This window comes from Camelina sativa, chromosome 19 (genome assembly GCF_000633955.1).
Source record: "Camelina sativa cultivar DH55 chromosome 19, Cs, whole genome shotgun sequence".
Taxonomy (NCBI): Eukaryota; Viridiplantae; Streptophyta; class Magnoliopsida; order Brassicales; family Brassicaceae; genus Camelina; species Camelina sativa.
Genome location: NC_025703.1, coordinates 1,799,372 through 1,815,157, shown reverse-complemented (window position 1 = coordinate 1,815,157; position 15,786 = coordinate 1,799,372). Strand labels below are relative to the sequence as shown.

General features: G+C 37.1%; 2 protein-coding genes across 2 annotated transcripts; both read left to right on the top strand.

Annotated features, from left to right (window-relative positions):
* LOC104764137 (trafficking protein particle complex subunit 6B) lies at nt 4,592-6,212 on the top strand. Its single transcript, XM_010487593.2, has 4 exons — nt 4,592-4,835; nt 5,390-5,507; nt 5,587-5,809; nt 5,979-6,212. The coding sequence occupies exons 1-4, from the start codon at nt 4,684-4,686 to the stop codon at nt 6,005-6,007; spliced, it is 522 nt and encodes a 173-aa protein (XP_010485895.1). The 5' UTR covers nt 4,592-4,683; the 3' UTR covers nt 6,008-6,212.
* Nucleotides 6,305-7,959, top strand: LOC104764136. Its single transcript, XM_010487592.2, has 3 exons — nt 6,305-7,322; nt 7,418-7,551; nt 7,694-7,959. The coding sequence occupies exons 1-3, from the start codon at nt 6,626-6,628 to the stop codon at nt 7,826-7,828; spliced, it is 966 nt and encodes a 321-aa protein (XP_010485894.1). The 5' UTR covers nt 6,305-6,625; the 3' UTR covers nt 7,829-7,959.

Sequence of the window (15,786 nt, the reverse complement as noted above, 5' to 3'; positions counted from 1 at the left end):
ATCTCGTCGTTTCCTACGCACGACTCGACGCCACAATAACATACTCGCAACAACCACTCAAATCGCGGACTTCCACGACTAGTGCGTAACCTTCAGGCTCTTACGCGCCACTGTGTCGAACGCGCTTCTACGATCTCCTCGCCATGACTAGCGCGCCAATAAAATTTGGACAGAACACGCCCTAGCGTCAATACACACACGCATCGTCACTCGAAGAACTGCGCGACTCTTAGATCATCGCCCCAAGGCCAGCATGCCTTAGAATGAGCCGACGCGCCAATAGGTACCAAGCCACTCCACACCTCATATCGAGCAGCTCTGCGTCTCATATCAAACAGCTCTGTGCCTCGTATTAAGTCGCTTCACGCCGCGTATCAAGTCGCTTCACGCCGCGTATCAAGTCGCTACATGTCCAGTATCAAGCTCCATGCCTCGTTCCAAGCCACTCCATCGCGCCAAAGCCTTGAATATTTCACAACTCTCCAAATCAACAAGCCATCGCGCAACAACCATCATCACGACGAGACGTTTGTACCTTCAACCATCTTCACACCTGACCGTGGAGCCACGAGATCCGATCGACGAACATGGCTACGCATAGAACCCTCAAAACTCTCGTTCAAAATCCACCACTCCTAGGAATAACGTGCGCAATGCACTACTCATCCCGGAACTTTCCGAATATCTCAAAAAATGTGTGCAACACACTATTCATCCCAGAACCTTCCAGATGGTTTCGAATTCTACAAGTACATGCCAAGCTCCTAAAATCTTTTGTTCCTTTCGCAAGATGACCAAGAGACGCATAATCGAACCGACGAGCTCAAGCAAGCCATCGCTCATCGGACTAAGGGGGGACCATTGTTGGATATGGGCTTCACCCCCAACATTCTAGGAGGCCCAAACAGAAGATTCTCAAGAAATTTGGGGCCTAAAGTCATGGATCTGGCCCATTTGGTCGTAGGGGCAAAATCGTCATTTGCGGAAGAGACAGAGGGGACCCTAGGTCAATGGCCCACTATAAATACCAGATGTCATTGTCAGAACTTTGGATCCGAAATCTTGGCAATCAGAGAGAAAAGAGCAATTATTATCGTATTAACTGCGCTTAGATCTTTGATTGTATTTTCCGTAAACTCTCACCTTCGATTCTACGCTAATAAAAGGACCAGTTCCGATTTATCCCTCTAATATTTTTATTATTTATATTGTCGATTTCATACATCAACACTAATGACTAAGGCATACAAAAGGAGGAGACTGACGACTGGAGCTTTTTCTTGTTATGCAGATACTTTTGCAAGTGATCCAAGTCATCAGTCTCTCTCTTGACAATTCCCAGTTCTCCCTCTTGTTCTTCTTTCTAACCTTCTCTTCAATCCGTCTCTTCTCCTGACTCTTCTGTTTCACTTTAATACATTCACCTGGCCCAGTTCTCTTCTTTGTAGGCAATCCTCTGCTATAACATAAGCACAATCTTCAACCTCCTCAACTAGTTTTATGAACACAGTTTCAGACCAACCAGGTAATCTCCATGTCTTTTCATGTTCATTACTCATACCTGGTTTGGTTTCAGAAGATTTCTGAACTTTAGCTCGCTGGACTTCTTTGTCAGGTGAAGGTTTCGTGACCTGACTACCTTGAAGCTCCTTCTCATGTTTTCCAGCTCCTTCTTGTTTCAACGGTATTCCTAATTTCCTTTTCTCCTTTTGTTCATAGTCTTTTAGAAACCTAGTGTATCCTGATATTACTATGGGGCGGATTTACGTAGTGTTGGGTGTGGCACGTGCTCCACACTGACTGTTAAAAATAATCTAATGTATAGCAGTTGTGTTAGTTCTCGCAACTTATTTGGTAGAGAATTGCCCCATGCATCATGTTAAGGTGCGGTGTTCGATGGTTTTTTTATTATTATTATGATGAATGATCGAATCAGAGATGTTAAAAAAAAATCATACAAAACTGCAATACAGAAATTATAGTATACATATATATTAGAATATTACAATATAATAACAATACTACTATCTTTAAATTGAAAAATAAAAAGAAACAAACAGTTTTTCCTTTAATAAATCACTACTTAATGAATTATATGACATTGTACCTATAATAAAAAAAACAAACTTTACACGACTATGTAGTAGATATATATTTGTAAGGTTGTACATTTAAAAAGTAAAAAACAATTATATGATATAGTTCCTATAATAAAAACAATAAACTTCAAACAAAACAATTTTTACACTACCTAATAGATATATATTTGTAAGGTTGTACATTTAAAAAGTAAAACTTTAGTTATGTATATAGTTAATCTATAAAACAAATTACATGAACTGTTTTTTATTAATAAATATAGTCTCGCGGTGTACCGCGGGTGAATATCTAGTAAGATATATAACAAAAACCAAACTCAAACACAGAACTTTAAATTATATGTATATTAGATAAACTAAAAACTGATAATATGTGCCCCATACAAACAAAATTTCTAGATCCGCCCCGTATGCTTCGAACCTTTCCAAGAGCTACTTCTAACTTCCCATAAATTCCTCATATTAGTCTTTTCTGTTGTTATGTTACACAACATTAGTATTCTATCGAAGGTCTCTTGTTTAGATTTTGTCATTGTAGATGATATCTACATTAGGAATTTCTTTTTTACATAAACTACACAACTTCTTCAATCTTCACGTGTAATTCCTCATTAGACTTTGTGCTGTTATCCACTTTTACCATTATGGTAAAACTGGTTTTTGCATGAACTTGTACTACAAGTTCTCTCTGCTTTTATATACCCTGAGCTAGCTAGTTACACATCATCTTTCTTCAAAGCAAAAAAACTAATTTCTACACATCATTGTATCTTTCTTCAAAGCAAAGAACTAATTTCTGCACATCATTGTTCTGAAACATAAAAGGAGAAGGAGACGAAGGTAAAGATCAGATAAGCTTTTCGGAAATACCTAATGCTCCCCTTGATCTCCTGAAAAAGGGATGCGTCAAAGCTGCAGCGGGTCCGATTCTATCCTCCATTCATCCCGCGGTTGCAAATGCCGTCACCAGAGCACACAACTGTGTGGCTCCGGTTTTAGGCATGCCCAACAAGGTGTACGGTGCTGTTCAAGCCAAAAAAAATTTAGCCGTGGCAGTTGCATCTCTTACTGTTACTGGGACTGCCTATCTATATTCAAGGAAGGAGGCATTGAAGAACGAGGCTGAGCATCGCGAACTCAAGGCTGAGCATCTCGAACTCAAGGCTGAGGTTTGCGAAGACAAGGAGATTCTAGGAGCTCTCACCAGGGACCTAGCTGAGGTAAACGAGAAGCAAGCTGCAAGGGACGCGAAGCTATCTGCTATGACAGATTATCAAGGTCATGGATGCTGCCGGGGAAGTCTATCCCCCATTCAACCCTGCTGTTGCTAATATACTCTTTCGTTGATTTTAGTGATTTAGTATATAATCCGCAATATACCAATTATATACAAATTAAAAAAAGAGATGATAGGAGAATAATGTTTTTAATATAGAATAAATCTTATAAATATCTATATTAGTTGTAAAACATTATATATATATATATAGATATTTAAAATATATATATATTTTTTTTTGGTTATAAGGATAGGATAGAGAGTTAACTAAATTTGTTTGGATATGAATATAAGAATTTAACAGCATTCAATGGTAAATGTTTCCAAAAACATTTTTTTGAGCAAAAATACTAGTATAGATAATTTGAGGTAGAGCCCTAAAGTGTATCTTTTTGTATATAAAATCATCTGTTATAAAAATTAATTTGTTGTATCTTTGACTAGTTAAAATAATAGAACAGATTTAAAATGATTTTTTTTAATGAATTTAATTTATAGATAGGTTATATTTGATTACAACTCTGTCAATACATTATAATTATTAAGATATGAATTAAGTTTAAAAACAAAATTATTAAGAAGAAGATAAGCAAAACATAAGCAATATATAAACAAAAAGTAAGAAATAAATGTGAAAAAAAAAAATCAAAATTTTAATTTGAGACACTAATATCTTTCTATGAGTTCTCATATTTACCAATCCCATTCTCACATATTCCGTAGGATTATGATCTTGTTTTATCTCGTTTCTTTTTTTAAGAAACGTGAGAGTGTTTTTATGAAAGAAATGAAAACTAAGTAGAGAAATGGAAAGAAATGTTAAGTACGCCATCGATGTTTTGGAATCAATTGTGGGGAATGGATGTTCTAATCATAGTCCGAAATTTTACACTTTATTTTTAAGTAACGCTCCTAGTTAAAAGTCCTATCTCAGTCATCACCCCCCATAACTTTATTTGTTTTGATCATGTATCTACTTGGTCTCGATATTTATAACCATATTATAAATAAAATCAAATGAATTTAAATTCGAATGACCATGAATAATTGTGTAACCGGGTATGAGAACGAAAAAAGGAACCAAGATGATCTCGGTTTAAAATGAGAGATTCAGGGTTATTTATGACACTTTTAAAACTTAAGTCACAAGATCGGAAACAACAGAAACTGTTAAGGACTTACATGTGATATTGTACAAGTCAATAGATCGGGGGGAGCTTTCGTATCGTATCGTATCATCATCCCAATTCCGAAACCGGTCGTCGTGTCGTCGAGAGAGATAGAGAGAGAAAGAGTCTTGAGAGAATGGGGAGAGAAGTAGCGGAGAGCTGTGTAGACACTATGTTGATGGAGATGGTGGCTATGTTCAGTGGTAGATTCTACGCTAACAAGCCGGAACTCGCCGCGAGGAGGATCGAAGCCATTGGTTATCAGGTCGGCCACCAGCTCTCCGAGAGGTTTGTTTTCTTCTTTCGATCTGATTCTTCATCTATCGATGAGATTTTTTCTCGGGAGGTGTATGGAATGTTCGTATTAGCTGTAGATCTGAGGGATGATGGCGAAGTTTTATATCATTAGCGTTGATTCTTTGATATTGTTGGATTTGTCATATATCTCGAGTCTAATTAGCCAATGTGATCTGAGTTTTAGTTTTGAGCAACTGTGAAATTTGTTTGAGATGAATTTGGTATATATAGCGGTTTCTGGTGTTCTGTGACCTAGGAATTATTAAGAAAATTTGGAACTTCAACTGGTTTGTCTTGGATTTTAGGTGTTTTACTGATCAATGGTTGGCTCTGAGTATTGCCATTGCTCAGCAATTTGAATCTGAGATCATCTGTCATGAATTCGGAGTGCATGTTTTACTGAATTGAAATGGTAGACTCAGTTTAGTTTCTCATTGCTCTAATGCAATGTTTTTGGTGAGAAAACTTTTGTTGCAATGTTGTATGGTGGGAGATATTGCATATTATTGTATTGTGCATAACACCATCCTTTTTAATGTCGTTAGGTACACTATGGAAAGACCAAGGTTCAGTGACCATTTAGAGGCAATCAAGTTTATCTGCAAAGACTTCTGGTCTGAGGTCTTCAAGAAGCAGATAGATAATTTAAAGACAAATCACCGGGTAATATTTCCTTGAAATAAATGGAATTTCTCACCAATGTTCTTGTGTGTGTGTTTCTCACAAGTGTTTGTTTCTTCAGGGTACTTTTGTATTGCAAGACAACAAGTTCCGGTGGTTGTCTCGTGTCTCAATTGACCCTTCATCTGAGAAAGAAACCGAAGATCCGTCGACTCCAGGGGAAAGCAAAGCAGCACAAGCGGTGAGCATGTACCTGTATTTCCCATGCGGGATCATAAGAGGTGTCCTCTCCAACTTGGGGATACCTTGTGCTGTCTCTGCAGACATATCAAGCCTTCCCACATGTAAGTAGTATATACTATAAAGGTTGCGTTTATCGTTTTTCAAATAATCTTATTATTTCACTTTCTTCTATATTTTCAAAATCACGCATCGGAGAGGAAGAAAGATAGATAAGTTGGTTATAAGTTGCTAGGGATTGGTAAGTAACCTTCTCTCATGTGCTTTTCACAGGCTCTTTCGTGATTCGGGTCAAGGCTTGATTCTGCATTTAGCAGGAGTTCGTCGGCTTTAGATTCCAGGTCGGCTTTATACTTTCAAGGAAGATAGATTCTTCGGACCTGATGTAACTAAAAAAAACTCTTTGCTGTTTTTTGTTGTTTTGAGACACATTGGCCTTTTGGTAAGAAACAGTGCAAGGCGTAGTAAAAAATCATTTTTTTCCTTTTTAATGTAAATTTTTTTTAATTGAGATCTCAAAAATATAAAACGGAAAACGGGACTTTTTAATGTATTGATCAAATGTACAAGCATATGTCTCGTTAATAAGCCCATCTAGCCAACTTTATTATCAGCAGATACGTCGGGTTAATCCAGCGGTGACGGTGAAAAGGAGAAATAAACGAGAAAACCTTTGCACCGACTAGAAAACCCTAACCTGCGAAAGCTTGCCGGCGGCGGAGGAGTTGAAGTTCGGACCAAAAACGAAGTAGAAGAAGATATCGGCTAACCGTTCGGTTCACCCTAACAGAACCGAGAATCTCGGGTAGCCGAGTACACTTTGCAAAGCTTCCGATCGGTTCCTTTGGCTTATTTGTTTGTTTTCTGGAGACTTAATTAGCTGATCCGGGAGGGGGAGATCCTGATAAGAGCGAGCAACAATGGTATTTAACAGAGAAGAGGCTGCGAGGGAGAAAATGAGGGCTGGTGAAATTGTACACAAGTTATTGACGCGTTGCGTGAACTGTGGCCATGGACATACATACTCGAGAGAATGTATGAACAGAGTTATGCGCTGTACCGTTTGCCAGAAATCTTACGTTGCGTGCAACAAAGGTGATGAACCTAGTAGTTCAACCAAAAGGCAGAGAGGAAGTGTTGAGGAGGAACTCGTCAAGAATGTTTCTGAGGTTGATGGATTTGATGCTGCTGAGAGTGAGAGGACGAAAAGAGACAAGAGGATGAAGCACAAGGCAGAGGAGGATTGCGCTCCGGCTCAGCTCCAGAAAAGGATGGATGAATTGGAAAAGCGTATAGATGAGTACACGCTTAAGCAACACGAGGGATTTATGCATGCAGATATTAAAAAGAAAACGCATGTGGTTAAGCCTGAGTCCAGTGACATCATGAAGGTCCAAGAGCTAGCAGTTGTATGGAAAGAGAAGATATCAAGTAGACGTCCGATAACTTTATCTAACGAGGTGTTGGATTTTCTGCACTTCATTGGGGTGTATAGGTCGCAGATCAATTCATCAATCATCAATCAAGAAGAGACTGCTCAGCTTGCCTCCCGTATTGCACATTACAAGCAGGCTCCAACACTAATTCAATCGCTTGGCCTCAACCATTTTGTCCCAGGTGATTGATTACTACTTTAATTTGTATCCATCACACTCACAGTATTGAGAAGAAGGTTATGCATGGCCTTTATGTGTTTATCTTATTATATGCAGAGTATGTTGAGAAGCTTATCAAGATAGGCATGTATATTCCCGCAGTCCGGCTTATATGTTTCTTTAAGCTTAAAAGCTTCTCTCCTTTACATCTCTTGGAGAAAGAGATCACCAATTTAAGAACCCAATCCAAGGTAAATATGTAATAACGCACACTTAGCTTGTTCAATTAGTTGTCTGATATATATTATGTCATTGTTGGTTTATGTTATGTGTGCTAATTAAGTGAGAAATAATCAAGATCATCATCTCTGTTGATTATATATATTTCTCTAGGTTGACGTCGAAGATGGCTGGAGATTGAGACAGATGCTTGAACTTATGGCAGAGTATAAGCTCGAAATCGATATTCCAGGAGAACTTCTTGTCAAGTTCATGGATCTTAAGACGACTCTCCGAGGTCTAGGCTAGTAAAACAACATTGGATCGGAGGAGACCTTGTGAACTCTATAATGTTGTTGTTCTCATAAATTTGTTTCACCTCTCGCAAGTTACATTTTTGGGCTTGTTTAATTGTGAGAAGTTTATATAACTTGTCATTCAGGTACGCCTCCAGAAACTTAATGTAGAGGGTGAATTTAGTTTGTCTTGTGAAATCTCATCGGTGAAACCGTAGGCCTCATTCGCCTCCAGACCTCCAAAACAGCAAGGCAAATTTTGTCTCTAAAAACATACGCTATTGTTACTTTACAAATGTGTATGTCGTTGTTGTAAATGGAAATTTTTTCAAGAGAACAAATTTTGCATATTTGAATATTTTCAGTTTTTTAAGTAAATAAGAAACGCTTTAAAAAAAAAAAAAAAAAAAAAAAAAAAAAAAAAAAAAAGGAAAAATTGCGTAAATAAGGATCCAAAAAAAAAAAAGGAAAAACAAAAAAAAAGAAAAGGAAAATTTGCATATATGTTAGATTTCTAACCCTATAAATAATAATATAGCCTATTTTGGAGCTTGCATTGTTTCAACCTCATTCGATATATAATTTTTGTCTTTTGTGTTCTCTCTACTTTTTTTTTTCAATTGTTCGTTGCAATGGCAGATGACGAAGTTCTCTCCGTTTTGAGAAACCAGACGATAACTCAAAGTATTGAGGAGGCTGATGCGCAAGCAATGCAGACCATATCTAGTACAGAAGTACTAGTCAATCTTCAACATGAGTTTAACACAGTTAAAGATGCCTTGGTCGAGAGAGGTACGGAGAGAGGTACGGCTTTACATACGAAGGCAACACAACAAGAACAGAGAAGGAAAGAGCTGGAAACGAAGTATCTAACCATACAAGAAATTAAGAACTTGCAGACGGAGATTGCAAAACTTCAGGAAAACAGAGAAACTCTCGCTAAAAAACTGGAGGACGGTTGGCAGCTATTATGGACCGCTTGGAAACAGGTAGAGAAAGATGAACTTGATAGCAAAGATTTAAAGAAGCAGGTGGAAGAACAAAAGATTGAGTCGGAATCGATAAAGGAACAGGTAGCATCTACAAACCGAATACTGGACAGGCAACAAGAAAGACTCGACATTATTAATAATAATGTAAGATGGATAGATGATAAAATTCTCGAGGAAGAGGCCACGCAAAGGGAGGTTAAAGAAACCTATGACAGAAGAAAACTTGACGTGACCCAGATTAAAGCTGAACTGGATAACGAGAGGCGTGAATTAACACAACTACAAAGGAAAATCAGTGCCGACGTCATTGCCAGGCCAACAAGTCAATCGCCACTGCAAGTCAACAACAAGTCAACAGGTTCAAGATTCTGATTACTCCAAGGAGATATATATATTATGATTTCAATTTTTATTAGTCGCATCTTGTTTTTTCTTTTTTTCTTTCTTTGCTCTGTTTTATTTTTATTTTTTTCTTTTTTTTTTTCTTTTTTTTAAAAAAGCTCAATACCACAATAGTTTCTATTCTATATAATAATATAACAAGAATTTTTGAACAATTACACCATGAATCGTACACAAAAATTATACAAAAAAAAAAATGCCACAATAGCATCGAAATTTCAAAAATGCCAAAATTATTACAAAAGACAACTCCTTCTGCAACAAGAAGGAGTTATGGTTTAGGTGGAGCTAACATGTATGAAAGTTCCAAAGAGAACTTGGCAGAGAATCATATAAGACCTTGAGATTGAAGTAACTGGTCAAGCAGAGGTGATTTCAAGGCTGTAATCCTTCTTGAAGATTTCTGAAACTAAGTTGAAAGAGATGCATGCATGTTTTAAGGTGGAGTACACTGTTGAAAGACATAAGACTATATATGTCAGTATCTTGCGGTTAAAGTTTGCTCTTAAATCAGAAGGAATTAGGTAGGAGAAAGAGGTAAGAGATTGACATGTTACCAGAAGATGCTCATCTCTGAGCAGCATATATATGAGGCCGTTGAGGTTTGTTTGTTTCTCTCTTCATACAAGCATATAATCTTTTTTCTTAACTCTCTTAATCATTCATACTTGCATCACATACATTCGTACTTTATAGTAGTTTCTACTACTACACACACTCACTCACTCTGACCTTAACAACTCTCCTCATATATATATATATATATAGGTTGCGTTTATCGTTTTTCATAAACTGTAGTGAAGTAGAAATGCATAACAGACAAGTGATTTCAATGTTTGATGGGAACAATTACAATCTATGGGTAATAAAGACTAGAGTGTTACTTTAAGTCTAGAGGATTGTGGAAAATTGTAACTGAAGGAATCCCTAAACCCCAAGATGAGAAGAAAATGATGACAGATTGGAAGGAGTTAAAGACAAAAGATCAGGTAGCCTTACAGTTGTTGTGTAGTGCTGTCTCTGAATAGATTTATAATAGCCACTTGTCTGACACTGAAGCTGCCAAGGATGCATGGGATGTACTACAACAAAGTTTTAAAAATGTTCAAAAGACAACTACAAAAACGCAAGAAACATTCACAGTCAAGCACAATCAAACTCGAATGCAAGAACAAGCAGAAACTCAAGTTCAGGCACCTGCAAAAAGACATGAGCAGGAACAAGACAATCAACTTGAAGGGTTATTCACTGTTACACATGATCAAGATGTAATTGATGAGGATGCATGGGTGGTTGATAGTGGAGCTACCAGTCATATGGTCAGAGATGAAAGTTGGTTCAAACAAAAGGCAAAGGAACAGTCACTGTGATGACAGAGACTGGAAAAATGATCATAAGAGATGTTCTTTTGGTTCCTACTTTGAAGCAAAACTACCTAAGTATTCCTAAACTGATGGACCATGGCTATGGGATTTTGTTCAATGGATCGGGGTGCACAATCACGAATGAAAAAGGGAAGAAAATAGCGGAAGCACCCATGACAGATGAATGTTATTCTATCAAGTTTCAAAGGATGGAAAACAAAGAAAAGCAAGGAGAGACATTGCAAGTGAAAAGAGTTACAGGACCTAAAAGTCATGGAGAAGAATGTGGTATTGTTAAATCTGCAGTTCTACAAGTGAACAGAGAAAAACAGTCACAAAGTTGTGGGATTGGAGAAGTAGAAGAGCTTGCAGTGAATCATGATGTTAAAGAGAGGTGGGAACAAGATCAGACTGTAAATTACAACAGAGCAAAGACTACAGAGGTCAATAGTAACTTACCAAGATGCAACATTAAAGGAGAACCTAGTTGTGGGCATGAAAGGAAATCTCAACTTCCAATGGTTGAGTGTACAAGACAAGACACCAAGAAAAGGATCTGAGGAGTTGGCTCACAACTCTGTTGAGAACTTCGGTGAACCTGAAATTCAGGATATGGAAATCATGGACGAGGGAGTCGAAAAACAAAAAGTGGTGTCTAGAGAGGACACAAATCTGAAAAGGGAATACTTACCACAGTTGAAGGATGGTGCTAGACTCAAGGAACAGAATAATGCAGCAACTATCAAGAGAGAAACTGATTGTCTCTATCAAAGATTTGATGACACCAGTCAGAGAATTATAAAGGTCAAAGTAATGATGGAAGTTGAGGACCAAAGGAGTTCTCCAAGTGGAAACAGAGAACAATTGGTTAAGGATACTGAGGTAATGGTTCAAAATACTGAGATACACAAGGCGATGTTAAAGGAAGACGTCAAACACAGAAAGTGTAGCTTACCTGAGAGGGAACAAAAGCTGGTTGGAGATGCGGCTGACATGGACGTAAAGAAAGTCCATGAGAGATTGGAAGCAGACACAGAGAAGACTCGCAAGTCGGTTGAAACAAAACCAGTGAGTACAAGGTTCTTAGAGAAGCAACAAGAGACTGAGGAAAGAGAGGTGGAGTTACCTTTGAAACCAGAGAGAAAAAGAGATTACAGCAAGAGGGAGTCTCAAGTCTTTGATTCCAGGAAAAGCTCATTTCATATGCCAGTTCAAGGAGAAGAAAATCAAAGCGCTGTTGAAAAACAAAACCATGGTGAAGGTAAGGAAGAGAGTAAAATCTCAGAAGAAGAGAACAAAGGAAATCAAATCATGGACTGGGAAGACAGTAAACAAGGGAAAATCTACAACAAAACAGAAGCAGATGCATCAAAATCAAAGAGAAAAAGAAGTGAGAAAGTTCTCTTGGTGGGATGAGCTGCACCTTGCCAAGAATGCCAAGAAAGAAATAGGATACATGGACTCCACACAAAAGCATCATCTGCAGAAAATTGAGGTTCAAAAATCAACTGTGATGGGAGAAAAACAGAGGAAAATTAAGAAGAATCTCACTCCAGAGAAAGTCAGAATGACGAACAAAGAGAATACTTGATTCATGAAGAATAAGTGCACAAGGGAGATTGAGATGAGGAAACTACCATGGTGGGATGAGCTGAAAATCTCAGAGAAGGACAACGAAGACATAAATCTCACACAAAAGCACCTGCACAAAAGAGAGCTTGAAGTTTTGGCTGATATTGATATGAATCAGAGACCTATGTGAAAGATGTTAAGAATACTTTGGTAAAATGATCTTATTTCTCAATAATGTTTACAATAGTCTTGATAGACTTTATATAGGCTATAGAACAATCTAGACTTCTCTAGAGTTTTTTCTATTCTTATCCTTAGGAGACAGCTGGTCACAACTCTAGTCATCACATAAGGTTAGGAGAGCTGCGAATCTGTTTCCTTGTGGTTGCAGCTCCATCTTTTCTCTAACGTCTTTTGCAGGTACAGAAGGATTTGTCTTCTTCTGTGGTTGAGTAATTGGGCTTGACTTGGGATGGGCCTTATCTTGTATTGTTGTTGGGCTCAGCTTTGGACATTCGCTTACACTATGGAGATAGGAATAAAACAAGAAAAAGGGACTCCGGAAGAAACTGAGAGGATATGAGGAAGAAAAGGATTGAAGGCAAAGACAGAGAGGATGGAGATCAGTTCCTAGAGAACAAAAGCATGAGGGAGAAAAAGTCAATGAACTCACATGCCTGGAGCAACCTGGAACTTGTCAAAGATGAGATTGGAGATATGGATTACATACAGCAGTACCTGCAAAAGAATAAGAAACCTCAGATTACAGTCAAGACCAATAAGAAGCAAAAACTGTTTGAGATGGGAATCACAACGATCTCGCCTGAACTCAAACGGTCGATAAAATCCAAATGATGAGGGAGCTAATGAACTCACTGTTAAGTTTTTTTTGCAGAGGCTGTGAAAGGAATATGGCCATGGCACAGAGAATACACCGGGAAAGATCAAGGAGCAAAAGGGATCAAATCCCTAAATTGGAATTTGGGAATTTCGGAGATTAATCAAAAGATGAGAGAGGGAGTGTTGGAATCTCATCATTGATTAATCCTTCACAAAGAGTCAAGTGCAAGAATAATAAGTGAGGAAGAAGAAAAGAAGAAGAAGTGTTTTGTCGTAAGAGGAAGAAGAAGAAAGAAGTAGAAAGGCTATTGGACCATAAAAGTAATTAGGGCCCATATTTGTTAATGGGTCTAGTTGGTTTATTAGGTTAATGTGAGACAATTATTAGCTAGTATAAATGTGTGTAATCTGTGTAATGAGAAACTAAGTACGAGAGTTTAAGCTAGAGTGGCTAAACCTACAAAAACCTTCAGTTAATATGTAATAACGCACACTTAGCTTGTTCAATTAGTTGTCTGATATATATTATGCCATTGTTGGTTTATGTTATGTGTGCTAATTAAGTGAGAAATAATCAAGATCATCATCTCTGTTGATTATATGTATTTCTCTAGGTTGACGTCGAAGATGGCTGGAGATTGAGACAGATGCTTGAACTTATGGCAGGGTATAAGCTTGAAATCGATATCCCAGGAGAACTTCTTGTCAAGTTCATGGATCTTAAGACGACTAGCTCCCCCGAGGTCTTATAGGCTAGTAGGAACCGAGTAAAACAACATTGGATCGGACTCGGAGGAGACCTTTTGAACTCTCTAGTGTTGTTAATTGTTCTCATAAATTTGTTGCACCTCTCACAAGTTACATTTTTTTTGGTTTGTTTAATTTAATTTGTGTTGTTAATATTTTTTTTGATCAAACGTGTTGTATATTTAGTTATTTAATTTATTATTTATTTTCTCTAGTTTTTGCTTTCTTACCGGTTTATATTGAATGATTAAGTTTTATATAACTTGCCTAGCTAGCTATTGTTACTCTTTTTTTTTAGCTACCAAATTGTATGACTTTATAAATGTGTAGGTTGGTGTTGTAGATGGAAATTTTGACAAAGGAAAGGGTAATAATAAATTTTGCATATTTGAATATTTTCTGTTTTTAAGTAAATAAGGAAACCTAAAAAAAGGAAAATTCGCATCTTTGAACTTGTTAATAAAAGAGATAAAGTCGGCTTAATCCAACGGCTGCAATTTAATTCGATCCGACGGTCAATTGATAAATAAAGTACTAAAACTCTTTTTCGAAAAGGAAAAAACAAAAGAGATTTACCAAAACAAAAAAGGAAAAAATTACACCGCTCTCCAGTTTTTTCCTTTTTGCTCGACTAATCAATCAGTATAAATACGGGTAGGAGTACCATCAGCAAGGAACCCGCAATCAATCAGTGAATTATTATTTTCTCTACTGTTTTCTTTCTTTCTGAGTTTGCTTTGATTGATACCACAAATCTCTTTAATTTGCTGCTTTTGGAAAGAGACAAAATGGCAACCATTCGTGAAACTCTAGAGAGGGATACCAAGGAAGCCAATCAAACAATAGCCGTTGCTCAACAATGGAAGAATCTGGAAGATGCTTTGGATTCCATTGAAGAGGCCTCGAATAGGCAGGATCGTGAATTAGATAGAATAGAGATGCAGTGTTTAGCGGAGCTTCAACAGCTGCCGTCAAAGGAAGAATGTCTAGCTAAAATTGCCACCTTGGATAACCTAATCGCTGACTTGGATGTGAACAATGCCGCCCAAGTTGCTGACGAGAAAACCGTTATCGATGCAGCTTCGCAAATACTTGCGCATCAGCGTCGTGAATAATTGCGCATCAGCTTCACTGAACTCCGCAAGGCCAACAAGTCAATCGCCTCTACTTCTTCAAGATTCTGATTACTCTCTCCTAGGAGATATATATTATTTCAAAATTTTTTAGTTGCATTTTATTTTTGATCTGCTTTACATTACGCAGTGTGAGAGTTACACATTTTATCCTCAACTGTTTAAGTTTTAATTTCTTTTGTGCAACGGAACAAAAAAATATATATATATAGTTCAAGACCACAATAGTTTCTATTCTATAATATATCAAGAGTTTTTAACAATTATACCATATATGAATCGTAAAAAAAAATATACAAAAATGCGACAAATAGTTAATGGTCCTTTTTTTGTATATAGCAGCCGTTGGATTAAAAAATATTCTATCTAGTTAATTGCCTATCTCGCCATTAACTATTTTGCCTAGCTCTTCTTTATTTACTCAATCTCCCTCCATTTAACTCTGTCGTCATCTTGTCAATCTCATCGGTCAAACCGTGATTTCAAATTTTAATCATGGACTCGTTCGTTCGCCTCCAGACCTCCAAAACGCAAATTTTGTCTCTAAAAACTACCCTAGCTATTGTTACTCTTTTTTTAAGTACCAAATTGTATGGCTTTGTAAATGTGTAGGTCGTGATTGTAAATGGAAGTTTTGTCAAGGGAAAGGAAAGGAACAAATTTTGAATATTTTTCTGTTTATAATAAGTAAATAAATAAAACTAAAAAAAAGAAGAAGGAAAACTTGCATATTTAAGGAAAAACAATCAGTATAAATAAGTAATAAATTTGCATATTTAATCTCACGGGTCACGGCTGCTATTTAGTTAAGTACTAATAAATGTCTTTTTCGAAAAGGAAAAACAAAAAGAGATTTACCAAAACAAAAAAGGAAACTATTACGCAGCTCCTTTTACAAAAAAAAAAAAAAAAAAAAAAAAA